The 20,854-nt window shown below is 38.0% G+C and overlaps 1 protein-coding gene across 3 annotated transcripts in view; it reads right to left on the reverse strand.

Annotated features, from left to right (window-relative positions):
- The window catches only part of lrch4 (leucine-rich repeats and calponin homology (CH) domain containing 4), a 32,742-nt gene that overhangs the window by 9,770 nt on the left and 2,118 nt on the right, over positions 1–20,854 (reverse strand). For 2 of the 3 annotated variants that reach the window (XM_079457724.1, XM_079457723.1), the window contains exons 2-9: positions 5,597–5,741; positions 4,010–4,139; positions 3,718–3,823; positions 2,964–3,210; positions 2,742–2,838; positions 2,502–2,610; positions 2,308–2,399; positions 2,122–2,180 (exon numbers count right to left, since the gene is read on the reverse strand). In XM_079457724.1, coding sequence (XP_079313850.1) covers positions 2,122–2,180; positions 2,308–2,399; positions 2,502–2,610; positions 2,742–2,838; positions 2,964–3,210; positions 3,718–3,823; positions 4,010–4,139; positions 5,597–5,741 — 985 coding nt within the window. Of the gene's footprint in view, positions 1–2,121; positions 2,181–2,307; positions 2,400–2,501; positions 2,611–2,741; positions 2,839–2,963; positions 3,211–3,717; positions 3,824–4,009; positions 4,140–5,596; positions 5,742–16,136; positions 16,266–20,854 lie in introns of those variants that run through there. The other variant, XM_079457725.1, reaches the window with a different exon arrangement.

Here is a 20,854-nt window from a genome sequence, read left to right on the forward strand (position 1 = left end):
GGATGGGATGTCCAACATCAGTTAATTAAAAGACTGTTTGACATGAACATCTAATATGTCAACTGAACAACACTGTGTACTTAACATCTTAACAATATTTCAATCTAGCCAATATTGTCTAACCTCTAGGACAAAATTTAAATTTCAGCAAAAAAATGATGTGTCTAAGTTTAACAAAAAACAAGTTATGGCTGCTTAAAACGTTAAACACTCAATAACTGCAATACATTTATACACATTTGTTGAAAAAAACAACAGCCTATGGTGACTACAATAAACTCCAAAACTGTCAAACTATTGTAAGAAATTTGGACAATATGTCATGTAGGATAGCTGTTAATGTGCCCTTTCTCTGGATTAATTTGACCCTGAACAGCTACCGGACATTTCATAAAGCCTACGTCATGAATTCTGACTTCTTTACACCGTTGACTGTGCTGGCTTCTCATGCTTAACATAGTCAACTTGTTAAAAACCAGTTGGACGTAGTATATCTGTGCTTGATACACTCCCCCGGCCCTCCAACTTGTTTCGTAACAGGGATCCGATTCCTTTTATTGGGCAGTTCACCCGGAAACGCACGCCCGCGGCAAGGTGAAATAAATACCCACGCGCCAACTATCAAGCGATAGGAAGACACGCTTATCGAGATTGGCTGTGCTGCGTCAAGATTGTCTGCACTGTGGGCCTTCAGCTTGTTACTCTTGCGATAGTGAGAGAAGTTGAGGTGTGTTTGTTTGTTCACGCCATTTCAGCGATGGATGTTATATAAACGGTGGATAGAACACTCCACATTTGGAGATCGTTTGAAACTGATAGATGGCGCGGTCCCAGTGCTAAAAGATGCCGGACATGAACTGCACACGGTAAGTCAAACTAAGTCATATGTCTGTGTTTTGTTGCCAATCAGCGTGCACGTGCATGATGTAAAAAATATGAAGGGACCTATTACGTGCTCGTGCTGTAGTTCCGTCCCCACTGCTTGCCTCCAGCAGCTCGTCTTTTTCCAGAAATAACCGTACAGCTGTATCTCTTTTTTATAAATTTGATCATACTAAATGCTGTTCAAATATACGATATAAGCAATACTACTGTATAGGTACTCAAGATTAAAATGAGATCGGCAGAAACTGCGTGTGTTACCCGATCTTTAATCTGCACCAATGATACAGAACAACACTCACATGTTACATCAACACAAAAGATTATTTCACAGCATCACCAGCTGTATTCAAATACATTCAAATTCTGAGCTCCTGACTTCTCCATTATTCTCTCTATTTGTTATGTATTTTCTGCTTTGAATTCATTATGTACATTATGTGACTTTGCTGCTGGTGCCTGAATTTCACTTTTAATTTCAGTGTTATTGTCTACTTATCATTCAACATAACCGATTTTGTTCCGCGATTCATGATTGATAATGCTTTTTTCTTAATGCTGAGAGCAGATATATGTAGAAACAATGTCAGCCAAAAGTTCACTCAGTGCCTTGGAATGAAAATATTCCATCTGTCTGACAGATTGTTAAATATTTGATCCAGATAAAGAAAGCAAATCAGTGTCAGTATATAAAAGTCTAAAAGCCCCACTGTCATTCACCTAATAGGCTATTCAGTCTAGGTCTAGTGCGGCTATAAATACTACAATCTTAAAGAGAGAGAGATGATGATTATGTTAAAGGAATAGTTGTGTCAAATTCTGTAATGTCGTCTGAAGTCTGTGTATGACTCTTTCTTCTGTGGGAAATAATTTTGTGTTCCGCAGAAAAGTCATACAGGTCTGGGAAGACATGATGGTAAATAAATGATGATAGAAATAAATAAAAAGATCGGGTGAACTATCCCTTTAAGAGTCAGCATTTGCATTACTGTGGACAACTGCAACAAATTTATCTGGATCCTATGTGAAGAATTTCAGAATGAAGAAGTATCACGTATTTTCGAAAATTAGGTATCCTGACAAATGTTTAAAAATAACTCACAGCGACAAAATGCATCATAAATAAATGAGCAGGCTATACCAGACTATTCCCAGTTGTCTTCTTAAAATGCATTATGTTTTTTAATCAAGAATATACATGTCACAGGCAGTACACGTGTTTTTTATTTGTTAACTCACCTGGTGCCTGTAGATTCAGGGCTCTGGGATGAGGTGCTACTGGGACTTTCGCTTTTTTCCTGTCATGAAAAGAGTCATTTAATTTAGCAAAATATCATTATCATAAAATCAATATACAATATATTTATATATATACGCTTTTCATCTTGAATATATTTGCTGATGTGAGTGCCATGTTTTCCTGACCTGAGGGGTCTCTGTAAGCGGAGGGAGACACCGCTCATCCTCTTCTGTTATGCTGTTGTCTCTGAAATCCACTTTCTCCACGACTCCATTCACTATACAGAGGCATAAACCAAAGTTATATAAATGAGCATCCAAAAGCATTTTATAATAGAAAAGCTAGATTGACCATTATGATGCCCTGTGTGCATTTTTACCTTTGGTTGTGTTTAGTAACGTATCCCTCTCCTCCTCCTCTTGAAAATATGTGTGTTCACGGGAAATCTCCGTCAAACGCAAGGACCGGTCTGAGAAATCATCGGCAGACTGGAGCATGAACGTCAACATGAGGAAACACAGACACACAAAGACAGCCACTTAAATCTCCCTTTATCGATAAGCTTTTTAAAGGCTTCTAAATGAATCACTATTTGACAAAAAACCTGTTCTCCTTCTACCTCATTTCCAGACCATCTTTTGCTCCCACTGTCCACACTGTTAAACCCAGAGTCCAGGCCGCCGTACTGACACGGGTAGAGGTCCTGATCCAAAAGACTGGAGAGACCACACACAAGCACAGAAACAGGAGTAGAGTTTTTTTTATGAACCCAGTCATTACAGATTTTCAACACCCCAAGACTCTCTGTCCTTGACAATCTGACCCTGGCATTCTTTCTCACCAGCTGTTGAAGGCGGTGGGCCGGAGAGCTTTTTCAAACTGGTCCTGAGTCCTTTTGCAGGCCTCCATGTTTAGATATTTGAAGATGTGAAACTTTCCCTTGGAGCAGATCTGGGCGGGGGGCATCTGGAGGGGGTTGTTTTCAAGGATGATGGACTGGAGGTGGCGTAGATGGCGGTAGCATACAGGCACGTGTGATATGCGGTTGCATGATACGTCCAAGCGAACAAGCGGCAACTCGGACAACTCTGATGTGAAATATGAATAAATATACAATAACAAATATGTATTTTAGCTGTGTCATGAACAGACCTAATGCTATAACAATTTAGAAATCAAAGGGACAGTTTACCCAAAAATTTAAATTCTTTCATCCTTTACTCCCTGTAGTGTGAGCAAAGAGAAAGATAGTTGGAAGAATGCTTGTAACCAAACAGTTCTTTGCCACCATTGACTACCATAGTAGGCAAAGTAATGAAAGGGCCCCAGAACTGTGCTTTCCGAGATTCTTCAAAATATCTTATTTTGGTTCAACAGAACCAAGAAATGTACAAGGCAATTTGACCTACTATGGTAGTCAATGGTGGCCAAGAACTGTTTGGTTACAAGCATTCTTCCAACTATCTTTCTCTGTGCTCATCCGAAAAGTGAAATTGATACAGACTTGGAACAACCAGAGGGTGAGTAAATGATGACAGAATTTTCATGATTATGTTTCATTTACAGTTTTAAGGAGTTGGTTTGGGACAACAGACCTTCAGGCAGAGTGCTAAGTTGGTTTCTTCTCAGATTTAAATCCCTTAAAGATTCTAACTGGCCGAGTTCAGCGGGCAAAGACTGCAGCTCATTACAACTCGCATCCTGATGCCCAGAGAGAAACAGACCGGAACACAAAGAAACAAATAAATAAGGAACCAAATAATGTTGTGTTAAAATATGCCACATTCAGATGAACTAATTTATGGAACTACTGCACATCGCACAACATTACAGTCATCTACACACTGAATGTAGAGAGGGTCAGTGAGAAGTGGGTGCTGTATGTACCAGTTGTCGTAGGTGTGTGAGTGTGTGTATGGTGGCCGGCAGGGCTGATAACTTGTTGTTACTGACGACGAGCACTCGCAGCAGAGGGAGCTGACACACTGATGGCGGTAGACTGGACAGCAGGTTACGACTACACACACACACAGAGAGAGATAGAGAGAGAGAGGGGCAATTTATCATTGTGTTTCACTGTGATAAATTAATACAATCAAACATCAATGAACATATTTATTTCCAATCCATTTAATTTCTTTTGAAGACATTTAAGCAGTGGAGAGCACTGGTCGTACTTGAGGGTGAGGTAGGTTAAAACAAGTCATTTGTGTGTGTCTGTGTACAGTATTAGCTTGTGAGAGAAATGTTTTTGATAAACCAACTTGCTCCCACTGGTGTAACAAAGCAATAGTGCAGTATTTACAATAACTGTGATATAAAAAACATGTTTATCAATAAAATTCTACTTTTTTGATAATATCACACTTATGATCAGGGCTGTTCAGTGCGACATATGTATATGTCAACCACTAAAGTCCACCATACTGAAACTCGAAGGCCTTCGCGGGGACCAGTCAAAATCAAAGTCGGATAAAAAAGAATCTGTATATGCTATAGATAATTGTAGCACCCTTGTAGTAAATTGATAAACTGTTGTAAAACTGTAGTATACTATATTAAGATTAAAAAATACTATAGTATCTAGGACTTTTACTGCGGTTGACTATAATAAATACTATAGTACTGTATGCTACTGTTTTTGAGGACAAATATATAACTTTTGTATATGAAAACTAATTTAGGTAAACTAAAAACGATACGGCCCTAATTTATCCATGTTTCATTCGTCAGTTACCTGCCTATTCATGCGATAAACTGCACTTGTTTTTTCAAAGATGACAACAGGCGTTTTATACTTGTGCTACAACTGTTTGGCCTGTGCTACAAAATTGTAAACGCTATGTGCAACAAAAGTGAACGTACAGCCCGGCCTATGATTTTATTGAAAATATATATTTTTGGGCCGATATGATTAACATTTGCTTTAAGAATCATATTGGATACAAACACTGTTTCTTTGAGTGTATTTCACTGGCCAAAAATCAAGAAAACAAATGTAAACAAAATTAGAGATTAATTTATACATAAAAACAAATAATAATAAAAACAGCAAATAATAAAGTTCCTGCAGATTATTTTTGATAACAAGCAAAAGAAATAACAAACAAATTAGATTAGCTAGGAAGTTAAAAGTATCTTTAGCCAGAATTATTTTGGACAAACTTAGATGCAATAAAGTTCCACAACCTATTCAAAAAAATTTTTATTTAATTAAATTATACACAATAAAATTCATCAAATTGTTCATTAAATACAATTATTATATAATAAAATATTATTATAAATTAATGTAAAATAATGATTATATTTTAAGCCACTAGCCAGACCGATAAAACAAACGGACCAGAAGTTAGATTTGGGCCAGGCGCGTGCGTCCGATGAAACCCTCTATACTGTAGTGAAATGCAGGTGAAGCTGAACAAGGTGTGCGTGAATGAGGTTGAGGCAGGTGAGCTGTGTGTGCGCATGTACCTGAGGTTGAGGTAGGTGAGGGCTTGCAACTGGCACAGGCTGGACGTGAGGGATCGCACACAGTTGTGGTACAAGCTGAGTGTCTCCAGAGAGACAAACTGGCACACCTCTTCTGGCACCTCACATAGCCGGTTCTTTGACATGTCTAGAGAGAATAACCAACAACAGTTAGCACTTGACCAATAAAAAAATAATCACATTCACCGTTACAAGACTGACATTTACATATGATAAAGATTTATTATATTAAAGAATTTCTTTATTATATTACTGAGAAAATGAAAATTTCAGCAAAAAAAAGAATTCATTCACGTTTTACATATTCTTTTACGCATTTTATTTTTACACTTTTTAAAATAAAATTTTAAATACATATTTAGTATACATACATACTTTATCCTTACACATTTTATAATTTTTTAACGTGAAGTAAAAAGGGCCTGTTTTTAGGTCTTAATTTAAAGGAGTTTGGTTCCAAAATGAGATAACATTTTTCAATTTTTAATACGTTATCATGTTTTATGTTTTATTCTTTATTCTGTTCTCTAGTTCGCTGTGTGTTTTTGTTATTATGGCTAAATAATTGCAGTCAATTGATATTAATTGGAATGTACAATGACAAAAACATGATTTTAGAACCAAACTCAAATATTTTACAATGCAAAAAAACCTTGAAGGTCCTGTAATTTTTCTTAATTTCCCCCAATGAGATTATTTCTTGTTTTTTTCTTTTAATTTGGTTTTCAAGGAAGGAACGGGGAACCTTTTCCCCCAACTCCTCAACTGCTACTTAACTGCTATAAATGTTACTGTTTCCAAATATATAGAGACCGTATGTGTCCCTGATTAATACAACAAAGTAATTATTTTGGCAAATGTCAGAGAAACAATCTGATCGTGATTAAACCTGAATACAATGTAATAAACAACCAAAACCAATTCATAAAGTTTGGCCTACTTAATATTAGATCACTAAATTCAAAGGCAGTTATTGTAAATGTAATGATCACAGACAACAGTTTTGATATACTCTGTCTTACCGAGACCTGGCTTAAACCAAATGATTATTTCTGTCTAAATGAGTGTACCCCACCAAGTTACTGTTATATGCATGAGCCACGTCCGGTTGGTCGGGGTGGCGGCGTCGCTACAATATTTAGAAACTTTCTTACTGTAACTCAGAGAACAGAGCATAAATTTAAATCATTTGAAGTGCTTGCGATGAACATAATTATTCCTAACAAAAGTTAAAAAACATTGCTTTCTTTTACATTGGCTACGGTGTATAGGCCCCCGGGTCCCTATACTGATTTTCTGAAAGAGTTCGCTGAAACTGGGCTCTTTAAAATTACAAACGACCTGCTAATAGCATCAGATAAAGATAACTTCTCACTCCTAGTCCTGCTTGACCTTATTGCTGTGTTCGATACCGTAGACCATAACATACTTCTAGATTGCTTACACAATTATACCGGTATTGCGGGACAGGCACTACAATGGTTCAGATATTACTTGTCAGATAGACATCAATTTGTCCATTTAAATGGGGAATCATCAAATCTAACGCATGCAAACTACGGATTACCTCAGGGATCGGTTCTGGGACCCGTGCTGTTCTCCATATACATGCTTCCCCTCGGAAACATTATTAAAAAACATGAAATTAGCTTCCATTGCTATGTAGATGATACTCAGCTATATTTCTCATCAAGACCAGATGATTCCTCCCAGCTATCCAAATTGGCAGAGTGCATTGATGATATAAAACATTGGATGACCTGAAATTTCCTTCTTTTAAATTCTAATAAAACAGAAATATTACTTATCGGAATATTTCTGATTATAAACTGCAAGTTGAAGGATGTACTGTTACTCCAACAAATACAGTAAAAGATCTAGACGTTATATTAGACAGCAACCTGTCATTTCGAAATCCCATCTCAAATGTCACAAAAGAAATGTTGCCAAATTACGAAATATTATATGTGTTGCTGACGCGGAGAAGCTTATTCATGCATTTATGACCTCAAGACTTGACTACTGTAATGCGCTACTTGGTGGTTGTCCTGCATCATCAATAAACAAACTACAGTTAGTTCAGAATGCAGCTGCCAGAGTTCTAACCAGGTCCAGAAAATACGATCACATAACCCCAATTTTATCAACCCTTCACTGGCTACCCATTAAGTATCGTATTGACTTTAAAGTTCTTTTAATCACTTATAAAGCCTTAAAGGGTTTAGCCCCTACCTACCTAGCAGAGCTTCTATCACACTACAACCCATCACGCTCTCTAAGATCTCAAAACTCAGGACTTTTGATAACACCTAGAATAACTAAATCCACCAAAGGGGGTCGAGCTTTCTCATATGTAGCACATAAACTCTGGAATAGCCTTCCTGATACTAATCGAGGATCAGACACACTCGCCCAATTTAAATCTAGATTAAAGACGCATCTTTTCAGCCAAGCATTCACTTAATGCAAAATGTGCAAAATAAACCACCGGGAGACTGCTGACATCAGATATTATTTACTAGGTGTTTATATAACAAGTTAAACTATTCATGTACTGTGTTTTACCTTTGTTGTGTTTTTCGTTTTTCCCCCTGTAAAGCTGCTTTGGAACAATGCAAATTGTGAAAAGCGCTATATAAATAAAATTGAATTGACTTGAATTACAATACTAAACTAAACTGAAAATGATCTCAGCCCCGTGTTTACATTCTGTTTGAGTCACAGTCAACGGATGAGAGCAGACAATCTATAAATGCATTCTAAACAACAGGAGCGCATCTTTTGTCCAGTATATGTATTCAATACTTTGTTTGAGCTTTGTTTTGTGTGATCCAGGGACGGGAAGCACGGAAACAGACGAAATGTTTCCCAAAGCGAACAAAGGCTGTTTTATAGGAATTCAGATTTCCTCCAAGTAAATTTTTGATAGAAATTGAGGATGTGAACTTTTTATCCGAATATAGCTCCAAACTATTCCAATTCACTCCCATATTATCATTCTAGACAGAAGTTTCAATCTTAAATACAATGCTTGAACACATACTCCCTCTGTGATGCCGGTCAAAGGGTCAGAATATATTTCTGGAGAGAGGATTTTAATAAGGGGCAGCCAGGAAGAGCTTAGAAAAGGGTGTGTGTGAATATACGTGTAGCTGTGGTACGTCAACCAGAGAAAAAAAACAGATAAACCAAAAACAAACACGACTAGGCTAATGAAGGTCTAATGAAGGCTAATGTGTAATGTGTTCAATGTACTGTACATTAGGCCGTTCAGATTCAGTTCTCAGCTTTGACAAATCAACATAAACATACCAATTCAACTTTCTCGCTCACAGAACAATAGCGCATGGACGTGTGTGTGTGCACGAGTGTGCATTCTCATCACCACTGGGCTGTCCGATTGTCCAATCTGCTCTCATTCTCCAGATCTTTTGTTCAGCTGTTTTATTTGGCAAGGAAGCATTTCCCGCCTCTCTGTTCCCAGTGGGAACTAAAGATTCCCAAGGGCAGCCCACATTTCCCACAATCCTCTGCACAGCTTTGCTCATACGGCCTATTATGGTTGAGATGAAGAGAAATGCCAGTGTGCCCAGATCATGGAGAAAGATGATATGGACTGAAGTCTGAATACTGTTGAAACACCTCTGAAACGTATCTGGTTCAAAATATTAACCCTTTCATATTATGAAAGCACGTTTCCAGTTAAATGTGTTCAAGTGTTTATAAGTAAAATGTTGACGTTAAAATCGTTTCCCATCTTTATATGAAAAGTGTAAAAACTATGTACATGGTTACTACACTCGGCTTGCTTGTGCAGCCTCTGTCTCTCTCAACCAATACCATTTTCCTGTTTGTCCAACAATGGGAGACATAAAAACTGTTTATTTAAGTTGCATTGCTTAAAGCGACACTTTGCAGTCTTAAATTAATGTCTCTAAAACATTTTTAGTGATAGAACAACTCTTAACTGGACAAATTCTACTGCCACTGCTATGCAACAACCACACAGCCCCGCCCACCCCCTGCCTGTCGTTGCCTGCGATGTGGTTTCCTAATGACGTTCATGCATTCACCGGTTTCATCAGCTTAGTTTATAAATTACGTGTATTGCGTTGCCCATGGGTAGGATTAGACAGCGACATTATTTCTGACACTGGTAACAGACAATTGTGCTTATCAAACACATGGCGAGCCATGAACAAAAGTTCAAAAGTGTTGCTTTAAAGCCACAATATGGAAGAATTTTGTTATGAAATATAGAAAAAGCACTTGCACAGTGTGATATATTTCATGTAGTTGTGTACTTACACAAATCCAGAGAAATTTATATTTAAAATAATGTCCCGTGACTCCCGTCCCTTGTATTTGTCGCATATCAGTGACTTAATGTCCAGTGCTCTGCAATACCCTCAGTTTCCAGTTGTAGAAACTACGGCAACAAGCAAATGCAGAAGTGCTTATAGAGCATCTGTTTTTCTGTTATTATGGATCACGATTGCTCTTCGGCGAGTAAAGGAAACCCCCAAAAAAGCGTAAAGCAGTTTACTTTTAAAACCACGACTGAATGACTGTTTTAAACACGTAAAACTGTGTAGGATTACGCTACCAAGTCTATTGACAAAGTCCAATATCATTCGCGGGCTAACGTAGCATAACATTCCACGTTTCCAATAAAATACATTCACTAACATGATGGGTGATCTCAATACACCTCTGGACGGGGAAAACGACATGTATCGTAATTTCACTCTTCTACATAACGTCATTTTGCTTCGACTTTTGTTGTGGTTTCGAAAGTGCACCATCTAGCGGTCCAAATTTACATATTGTGGCTTTAAGGCTTAAATCTATATTCTGCCGTTTATTTGTGTTTCTCTGAAGGGACTCCCTCCTGCATGAGGTGTCAAGCTCTGCCCAGCCTCAACAATATGCCTTTTATTTCAGTAAGACAAAAATCACCGGCTATTAAGCAGCAATGTATTTTAGACTCAAAATATCAGGCGTGTGATGAAGAGACTCTGAGGAGTAGCAGGTGGTCTACTGACCCCCTCTTTCCTCTCTCTCTCAGGCATCTGAGCATTTTTCTGCCTGTTAGCGTCTCTTCGATGTAACTAAAGCTGGTTTTGCATCTGCTGTGTGTGAGAGAGTGTTAATCAACACACACGCATATCGCTCTCCACACCCTCAACCCCTTCTGGTCCTGGAAGGAGCTTACACATGGATTAGCCTGTAGGATAAGAACAGACTCCCTCACTGTTCATTTCAAATGCATTCACATAAATCAATACAAATATGGTCTTATTTCTTTTAGCCAAGCAGAGGAACATGCTTAAGTGAAATGTTTCTCTGAACGTTATGGCCAGTTAAGGTCATGTATTTGTGATAAGACATGTTCTTATTAATACATTTTCCATGAACATACTGTATATGGATTTATATATTTTGTTTTGAAATAGATAAAAGTTTTCCCAAACAAACTTCACAAATGCCAACAGTGTTCACACTTAAGTAAATCAACCTATGCATGGCTTACCGGTCAGAACTTTAAAAGGATAGTTAAAGGAATAATTCACTTAAAAATTAAAACTTATAAAAACTTCACTCAACCACTTGTTTGTGTGTTTTTTTCTTCTGTCAAAAACAAATCGAGGCTTTGAAAAAAACTTTGCAGGGTTCTTATCCATTATGCACTTAAACGGGGAGCTGATGGTTAAGGTCCAAATTTCAGTCTCATAACAGCTTCAAAAGGCTCCACACAACACCAGCCGATGAATAAGGGTGACGTCTAGGGAAAACATTAGTCATTTTCCAAGAAAACTAAATTACATACGTTTTAAACATACATGCATGGCTTGCACTGACCATTTTAAACAATAATCTTGCACAAAGACATAACTTGACACTGTCATTCAACATTCAAGAACTTTTGAACTGTCCTCTTGCTCCACACTCGTAAACATTTATTAATGTTAACTAATAGCACCTTATTGTAAAGTGTTACCAATATATGCATAAACATGCAGGGAACAGCTGTATGTAACGCACAGATATTTAGATATCTAGAGATCAGCTCGTCGGAAGAGAGAGAGAGAGTAAGAGACTCACAAGCGTCTTTCTGGTTCCTCAGCTCACACCAGAGTTACATCGAACAATGATAAATAAACAATAATTCATACAACTGTATTCAAATTGCACATAGGCTAGATGAGATGTATTCCGTATTTTCGATCATGTAAAACATTTGATGTGATACGTACCACTAGGGGTCTCTTCAAGTACCATTAGTGGTACGCGTACCACATTTTGAGAACCACTGCCCTAGACAACACCATTATTCATTGGCTGGAGCCTTTTAAAGCTGCGATGAAACTGAAGTTTGGACCGTAACCAACAGCTCCCCGTTTAAGTCCATTATATGAATAAGAACCCTGAAAAGCTTTCCTTAAAAGCCTCAATTTGTTATTGTACAGAAGAAATAAACACACGGATGGCTTGTATGACATGTGGGTGTGTGAATTAAAATGTTATTTTAAAACTATTGCTAACTAATAAAAAATTGAAATGCAGTCATCATTTACTCTTCCTCTTGTCATTTCAAACTTTCTTTCTTCTCCTGAAGACAAAAAAAAAGGTGTTTAAAGAATGTTGGTAACCGAACCATGGCAATACCCATCGACTTGCATTGGTTTTGTGTCCGTACAATAGTACCACTGTTACCGCCGTTGTTCAGTTACCAACATTCTTCCAAATATCTTCTTTTGTGCTCTGCAGAAGAAAGAAAGTCATTCAGGTTTGAAATGACAAGAGGGTGACTAAAGGATGACAGAATTTTCATTTCGTCAACCATTTCTTTTATCTGGGTTTTTCAACAGTTTAAAAGAATAACACACTTCACCTTTAAATGTTTGAATAAAACCAATAGAGAAACATTGTGTTTCTTTCTCTGAAGGAATAACAATAACCGGTATCTAGACTCGAGATGGGGGCAATAGGAAAGCACAAGAGAAAGGGTAGAGAGAGGGCAAAGGAAAGCAACTCTTGAAAGGGTGTGAGTGAATGAGTAACAGCGGCGGGACAATGGCCATGAAAACAAGAACACGGTCCTGAGGGGGTGTCGGAACAAAATACACCAGGCAGAATGACTCGACACAATCCAACGGCGGCAAAAACCAGCGTGTGTCTGGAACACAAGTGTTTTTAAAGTACGTCAGTGAATTTAATGCCAGAACAAAAGATGATTATTTCATCCCGCTGAAATGTACTTCTGCCACTTTAATGCCAAGTGCACTGACCGAATCGATCCAACACCAGTGTGTGCTGAGCCCTTTTCATTACTCCTTATTGCGCTACAAAACAAAACAAGGTTTATTTTCAACTCTCGGCCTCCAAACAGACTCCAAAAGATCACTGATGGGATCAAACAGTTCAAACCTCATAATCCAACAAGACAGGCCTGATTTATAACAGCTTTTAGGAAGAATCTAGGTCTAATACTATTAGCTTCATAACAACAGCAAGGAGGCTGTCAAAGTTAGAAAGCAGATTGAGGGAGTTTGCAATCTTCTTCAGTATTACATTTGCTTGTAGACTTTTCTAAATGTCTAACCTCAATTATGAGCACTTTAAAAAGTGCTGACCATCTCTCCATTCAGTCTTTTCAAGCTTCACATCTGACAGCTCCCATAGCCTCATGGGAAAACAGTGTGCACTGCTTTCAGACGCGTATTGTTCGCCTACTATATTATTAATACAAAGCATTCAGACATGCTGTCCAATTGATGTGCTGCTTTTACTGTGCAGGTATGTGTGAATATTCAGATCCAGGTCTTTGGTTTGAGAAACAAACACAAAGAAACCACACAGCAACACAACCGTTCTGTGGTCAACTTTTCCATGAACTGCTTAGATTGTCCTCAGAAAATGTACAAACCTTGTCTAACTAGTGATGCTGTTTAGGGAGTGCCGAATCTGTGTGATGTGTTGCCAACGACAACAATAAACCCTCTTTTGATGACACACAGCACTTGATATTATCCTTCTGCAGTTGAAGGTCTATATCGATGGTAGCATTCTTCACAAGCTCTGGATGAACAGAGGGCTCTGTGTGCATTCTGTTTAATCTACAGTCAACGGCCCAGCGCTTAGACGACAGGGTTATCTTTGTCTTTAAAAACAGTGGAAGCTACAAAAGGTCAAGTCAGTGGATTTAAGCATCTAAACATTTAGCGGGACCTGACTCCATCAGTGCAGTGTTTTGTGGAAATACACAACAACCTACTTCTAATGTAATGATCAAGGTTTTTTTTTTTTTATAGTTTACTTAAACTAAAAAGTTGTTAAATAAAAAAAAGTCAGTTAAAATATCTGCCTAAATGTTGAAGGGATACTTCACCCCGAAATGAACATTCGGTCATCATTTGCTCACCCTTAGGGTGTTCTAAACCTGTATACATTTCTTTGTTCTGCTAAACACAAAGGAAGGTATTTGGAAGAATATTAGTATCCAAAAAGATCTCAATCCCCCATTGAATCCAATTGTATTTATTTTCCTTACTATGGCAGTATATGGGGAACGAGATCTGTTTGGTCACTGACACTCTTCCAAATACCTTCCTTTGTGTTTAGCAGAACAAATACGTTCATACAGGTTTGGATCAATATAAGGGAGAGTAAATGGGTGATAAAAATGTGACAGAATTTTTATTTTGGGGTAAACTATCTCTTTAAACTAGAATGAAGATCAGAAATGTTGCCTCAGCAATAAACACTGAAAGTTATTAAAACTAAACTGAAACGAAAAATAAACTTAAAAATAAATAATAAAATGAAAAAAGCTAAATTAAACTAAAAATTAACAAGTAAACTAAAAATATTAATAAAACTACAACAGAACTGTAAACAAAGCAATAACAACTCTGGACTGGTAATGATAAACTTTTCTATGTTACCATCTTGTCGAAGTAAAAAAAGCACTGTGTGGATAAAATTAAACATTTTAATGGGTTCTAATGCATTCTTTTTGTCGTGCCGGCCAGGTCCGGTGTAGACACGTGTTAACTTGTTTACTTCCCATTTATAGTTTTATGCATTTGATAAAAAAATTCAAAGCTACTTACAGTGCATTCTGACTTCACATTTAGTACTTACATTTTCTAGGAAACGAACCCATGACATGACTTTCCTTTAGCTCAAGTTGTAGAGCAATGTAGAGCAACACAAAGACTTTTTGCATATTGCATATTGTGCACAAAACTTAAAAGCTTTTTGAATTGTGTCTGGTTGTTTTACTTGTCAGTCAATGAGGCCTAAGATAGTTTTAGGGGTGGGCGGAATGACCAAAAATCTATTTCACGGAAACAATATATTTCACGGTAACAAACTCCCATTGTAATTCTATATCTTACATACCTATTGTTTGATTTAATTGATTTATTTATTCCAGTTCATTTAAATGCTCACCATAGTTAAAATGAAGGCATGTTATGAAAATGTACTAAAGATATCAAATGAAGTTCTGATGATCAGATTTGTTATTTATTATTTATATTCATCTTCTGGCTCTATCATATGTATACAACATTAAGTATAGTCTGAACTGTAGGTCTTCATCGCTCTTTACTCTCAATTAGATGAGCATCTTTTGTGTGTTGCGTCTTCAGGTTTGTCTATTCTCTGGTGACTCCCAAAACGAGCTTTACCAAGCGATCTGACTCATGAAATACTTTATTACTTTAATAAAAGCTTTTTCATAAGCCCGTGCAGGTCCCTGCACCCCCGCATGAGCACTGCGGTTGAGAGAGAAAGCGCCGGACTGGAGCGGAGACTGAAAAAAGGTCAAAAGAATATTTGATTGGTTCATTTGTTATGGAGTGCATTAATTCACACGTTTTTTCATCATACAGCACCTACTTACAGGTATTTACATTCCGAATAGAAAAATCTCTAACGGTTGCATGACGGCACATTCCGTCATTCGGCCAAGCCCCAGATAGTTTGATAGTTTAGTTAGTCTAATGTCAGTTTACATTAGCCTGTTTAACAGACGCTATTTATCTAAATGTACATTCGGTGCACTAACCTCACAGACAGTTTTCCTAAAGCCACACCCAATTACAGTGATTTACATAACATTGAATTTGATATGGTAAAACAGTGATAAGAAATCTTCAGGTCAGGTTTCCCCAATCGGGAAAGACAACTCTCAACTTATCACCCCAGAAGCAATCGGTTGCCACGATAAAAATTTCCATTCACCTGATCATAAGATCTAGTGAAAAAACATTTATTTTACACCCCGAGACAGATGGTGAAAGATCACCTTATGCAAGCGAACATGATGAAGTAAACTGAAATATATTTAACACGTTATGAATTATGTGTGCGCGTGTCTCTGCCAGCATCTATGCAAAGCTGGAAGATGGCAGGCATAGATGTGGAAGAGGTGTAGACAAAAACAAAGCTTTGTTCCAACAGCCGAGAACTGTTGCTATAAAGCATAAACAGAAGTAACTTTAGAGCTTACATAGGCAGGTACATGCAGGTGGAAACACTGACGGTATTTTCTGCTGCGCTAATGGTGTAATCAGATTATGTGGTGTACTTCTGAGCCCTCGATCTCATTGCCGTGGAGGTGGTTCGGCGGTGACTCAAGTCTCGCCTTTATACGCATGTATCTGTTACACAGGGTTGAAGAAACAAGAAAGCGTGGTGAAATCCATCTCGCACAAGCAAACCAGTGGTGAGCGGATGTGTTCAGTTACCATAACAACCAGAATCATGTGTCAAAACAAACCGCAACTGCATTCCGTTTATTCATGAACTGACACAAACTTGTTACTTTAAAAGAAAGAACTGCTTATGTTTACTAATATACAGCCACAGAAAAAAATGAAGAGACTTTTGTTTGTGTGTTAAAGTCAACGTGAAAGACTTGACAGCATGACAAGACACATTAAAAAAGGTTTTTTGAACTTTTACTAAATACGTGTACAGATTTGTATTGCTTAAAGTGAATATGAACTTATTTTCTTCGCAATATTTGACGTCTGAAAAAGCATATTTTCTATTATTTTGACCCGTTTCTCCGGTTTTCATTTTCTACAAATAAATGTGAATAGAAGAAACAACGTTTGTATTTGAAATTTGGTTAAAATATAGTTAGTAGTCCATAGAATAATACAATTATTATTATTTTAAAATGAGAATTTTACCTAAACACATACCTATACATAGTAAATTTCAGACAAACTGTCTCTGAAATGGTCTCTTAATTTTTTCCACGGCTGTACATATTTGTACTAATACTGTAATATAGTTTCACTTTAGTTAACAGATAAATGCTTTTGGAAAACAATGAATCATCACTTTAAAGAACCTGCAGTTTTTAGCTAATTTCTCATACTACATATAAAACTGTTACCCAGGTCATTGTTCATGTATTATACCTCAAATCATGTCGCTTGTAGGTGTTCTGTTACTGTACTAAGTGATCAGATTTGAATTTTTCATCTATAAGGCATATTAAGGGTCAAATGTATTTTAGATCCACCGTACATAAATGTAGACACAGTCCTGATATGGGGGCCAGAATATAATAGAGACTAGGAAAGGAAGTAACCAAACCCATAGCAACCACCTAAAACATCCTAGCAACAACAACATAGCGAAAAACACCTTGACAACCGCTTCCAAAAACCAGCATCACGTCTGTGACGCACACTTTATTAAAATAAATGCAGAAACCTTGTTGTCTTCGATACTGCAGTATAACTTTAGATCAAACTCATTAACAATACACAAACTCAACCCACAGTTATCTAGCGTGTGTTAATCCGGAATGTTCTCATTCTCCAGATTATAACCTACACCGGAGGTTTGGTGCGCTCTCTTTTACTTTCAAACCAAACATTTAGCATCATCATCTCACGCAACAACACACGGAGTAATCCCCCGTAGCCTCTCTAAAGCCTGATGGGAGATTCTGCCATCTGGACGCGCTAAAAGGCGCCAAGCAGGAGGCAGCTTTAGGTTACATAACTTTCCAAGAGCTGGTATAGCTGCGAACTGATCAGATTCGAGCTTGTGAGTGTGATTATCTGAAAAGTAGAGGGACTGATTTCAGATCAGATGCTTGGGCGGCATGTGAGATCTGTTAACTGTGAGATCATTCAACGTGGCCATGTGTGCGGTAAAATATCATGTGTTCTTCTGTAGTTCGTGTTAGTTTAGCATGTGTACATTTGCACTTTGCACAGAGTTTGACATGGTTCAGAGAACATTCAGCAAACACATTTAGATGTGGACATACAGTACATCGGGTTTCATTTACTAAATAGTCTCTTAGCACAACAGATGTCGGTTCAACCTATAGTTGATTTGTATTAAAGTTTAAAAGAATTTGTTTATAGTACACAATATGAGATTGGTTAACAGATGTTTTAGTTCCTCAGTCTTGTCAATAGATTTTGTGTACATCATTTGTTTCATATTATATTCCACGTATTTTGCATTCATACAATGTATATTCCATAAATCATCCTGCTTTCTAAGAGAATAACAATTGACCCCCCTTTTATTATGCAACTTTACAATTCCTGAAATAACTAGTTACTCATAACCACATATATAAACTTTTGAGGAATTTGTGAACGCACTCATTTTACAACAAACATAAGTCTTTTTTTAACCACTAAACAGTGCAGTATTGTCTGTGATAGCAGCAGAAAGTTCCCGGCCAACACAACCAATCCAGAAAAATGTCTTTTTTTGAGCATCCTCTGCCTGTATCCGGTGTGACAACCCAGACAGAGAGGTAATACTACATTTTAGATGACTTCCTGCATGTCTGTCACTGTGTCTCTGCCTCTCCCTCTTTTAAAAACACAGAGGACAGTATAACAGCATCTGTGTGGATTTGAGTTGGAATTAGCAAATCCTTTTCCTGCTATCTGACACTATATTGAAATAAGTGATCGAGCAATTATACAGTAAGTCAAGGGTTTCTAGCTGTGCTCTCTCGAGATTTGAGACTTCGGACCATCTGTTGTGCTTTAAAAGTGTGAGTGAAATGAGAGAGAAACGAGAGAGAGAGAGAGAGAGGGAGGAGAGTGGAGAGCTTGTCGCTGAAGAAAAGCAGAAGTCAAGGAGCCCACATCCGGTAGCTCTGTAGTGGAAATGCAACAGCAAGACGAAACAGAACAACACTGTGCAAATGCGTGCGGCCTCTCGCACAGCGGGTGCAGTCACACACACCAATTCCCCCTCACGCGAACACTGTGTGAATTATGTGCATTTTTGACATAGGTTTATGTGCAGGTTTAAACATGCTAAAGCAACATCGACCACGTACACACATACCCACACAAAAACACTAACAATCTCAGCACACGTTCTTATGAAGCACAAATGGCTTCCTATAAAGTCTAGTGTAAAGAAAAACAACACTGTGAGCTCACACACACACACTGCTGTAATCAAAATCCTCTCAACTCTCGAATCTGAGGTTGATTTGCAAAGCTCTAGCCACACATTTTATATATCAGTGGTGTTTGAAGTTTGCCACATCCTAATACAACAGGAAATGTTTTAAGCAGTGGCCTTGGATCTGAATGACCTACAGAAACAGTGTATCATTAACTGGGAACATTGTGAAATGTGATGTCACACACATGTAAACCCTTTCCTGAACATTTCACACGCGGCTCACAGGTCAAGCGATCCATGGAATGGTTATTGTATTGACTGTGTTCGTGGAGTCAGTGTTTGACTGCCTGTCAGTGTCAACTTCCTGGTTCTCCCTGATGACATCAGCATGTGGGTGTCGACTGGACTAAAGCTTCAGCTTATTCCTTCGAACTGTTTAATACACAAAAAACGCACAACACGATTTATCGTGACTGCCAAAAAAGTTAGAACCGTCAACACACCACACAGGAGAAAGACGACTTATATTGTATCACGAGGATACGGTTTCAAATGAATGGTACTAGGTCACACGAACAAAAGTTATTTTCTAAGTTATTAGTTGTGTTACTTTATATATACTTTATCCCAACAGGATGTTTAGAGGAGTAGTTTACTTCAAAATTTTCCCCGTTTACTTTCCAAAGTGTTTTTATACAATAGGGGAGTATTTTGAAGGGAACTACTCCTTTAACATTTTTGAACGAATGTCGTGCCCTAGGAGTTTGTTTCCATGTTACGATCGCTTGAACAAAAAGGCAATCAAATCAGACCTTATCCAGAAACACAGACAGTAAAATACTGCTGTGAATGTCTCAAAGACGGTTAATAGGCCAAAATCCAGACAGAAAAAATCCACTGTAGACACAGTCATGCCTACGGGCTGATGTTGTACAGGAAACATTACTAATGGACAGTAAGCGATTGATTATTGTGAAAGGAGCCATGAGGAAAGAGCGTTTTCTAGAATATAATCTGCGTCGTCGTCTCTAGAAAACTATTGGTAAAACACAAATGACCCGGATTACATTTGTACTGGCAAAATAGGAATGTTCACAAAACATAAAAAGAAGAAACATGATGGCAGGACGCAGGGTGAGATAGGGAGGGCAAGAGAGAGAATCAGACAATGGAAAAGGGGCTCTGCCGAATGGGATTTCAGCTGAGGGGGTGGGGGGAAGAGGAGGGTCCCTATTTCAGAAATTTCTCGACAATAGGAGCAGCCCACGGCCGGTTTGATCAAAAAAGGCCTCTCCCTCCCTCTTTCTATCAGCTGCTGTGAGGTTTAGTTGTGGTATGGAGCGTGTATCCCTCTGAATGAGACGCTGTGTTACAGGCTACACGTTCATGCCCCGGGCATGGTCACAAGTGTGTGGGAGCCGTACGGAAACAAATATTTTCCTCGAACACGCACAGAAAAACACATGCACTGCTGTTTCATTCATAGGATCCTCTTCATGACCATGTCCTGATTTCATTTTGCTCCCAGAACTCCATTGAGGCCCTTTAGGTTTAAAGAAAAAAAGTTCTCTCTCTTTTAATCTTCAAGTACCTCTTTTCTACATGAAACTAGATGATTTAGTTTTATTTCCCTTTATTGGACACCAGTGCAGACTGTGATGTCATTTTCTTAAAACTGGACAGTCTAGCATGTGTTGTGAAGTCGGCAGTGGCTGCATTATTGCTCAGGTTACGAGATTGTGTGTAGTGGTCTGTTATTAAAAAGGATGACGATTTGATGATTCTGGGTTTTGTTCCCCATCTCTGGAATTACACACC

The sequence above is a fragment of the Barbatula barbatula genome (genome assembly GCF_947034865.1).
Source record: "Barbatula barbatula genome assembly, chromosome: 1".
Lineage (NCBI taxonomy): Eukaryota > Metazoa > Chordata > Actinopteri > Cypriniformes > Nemacheilidae > Barbatula > Barbatula barbatula.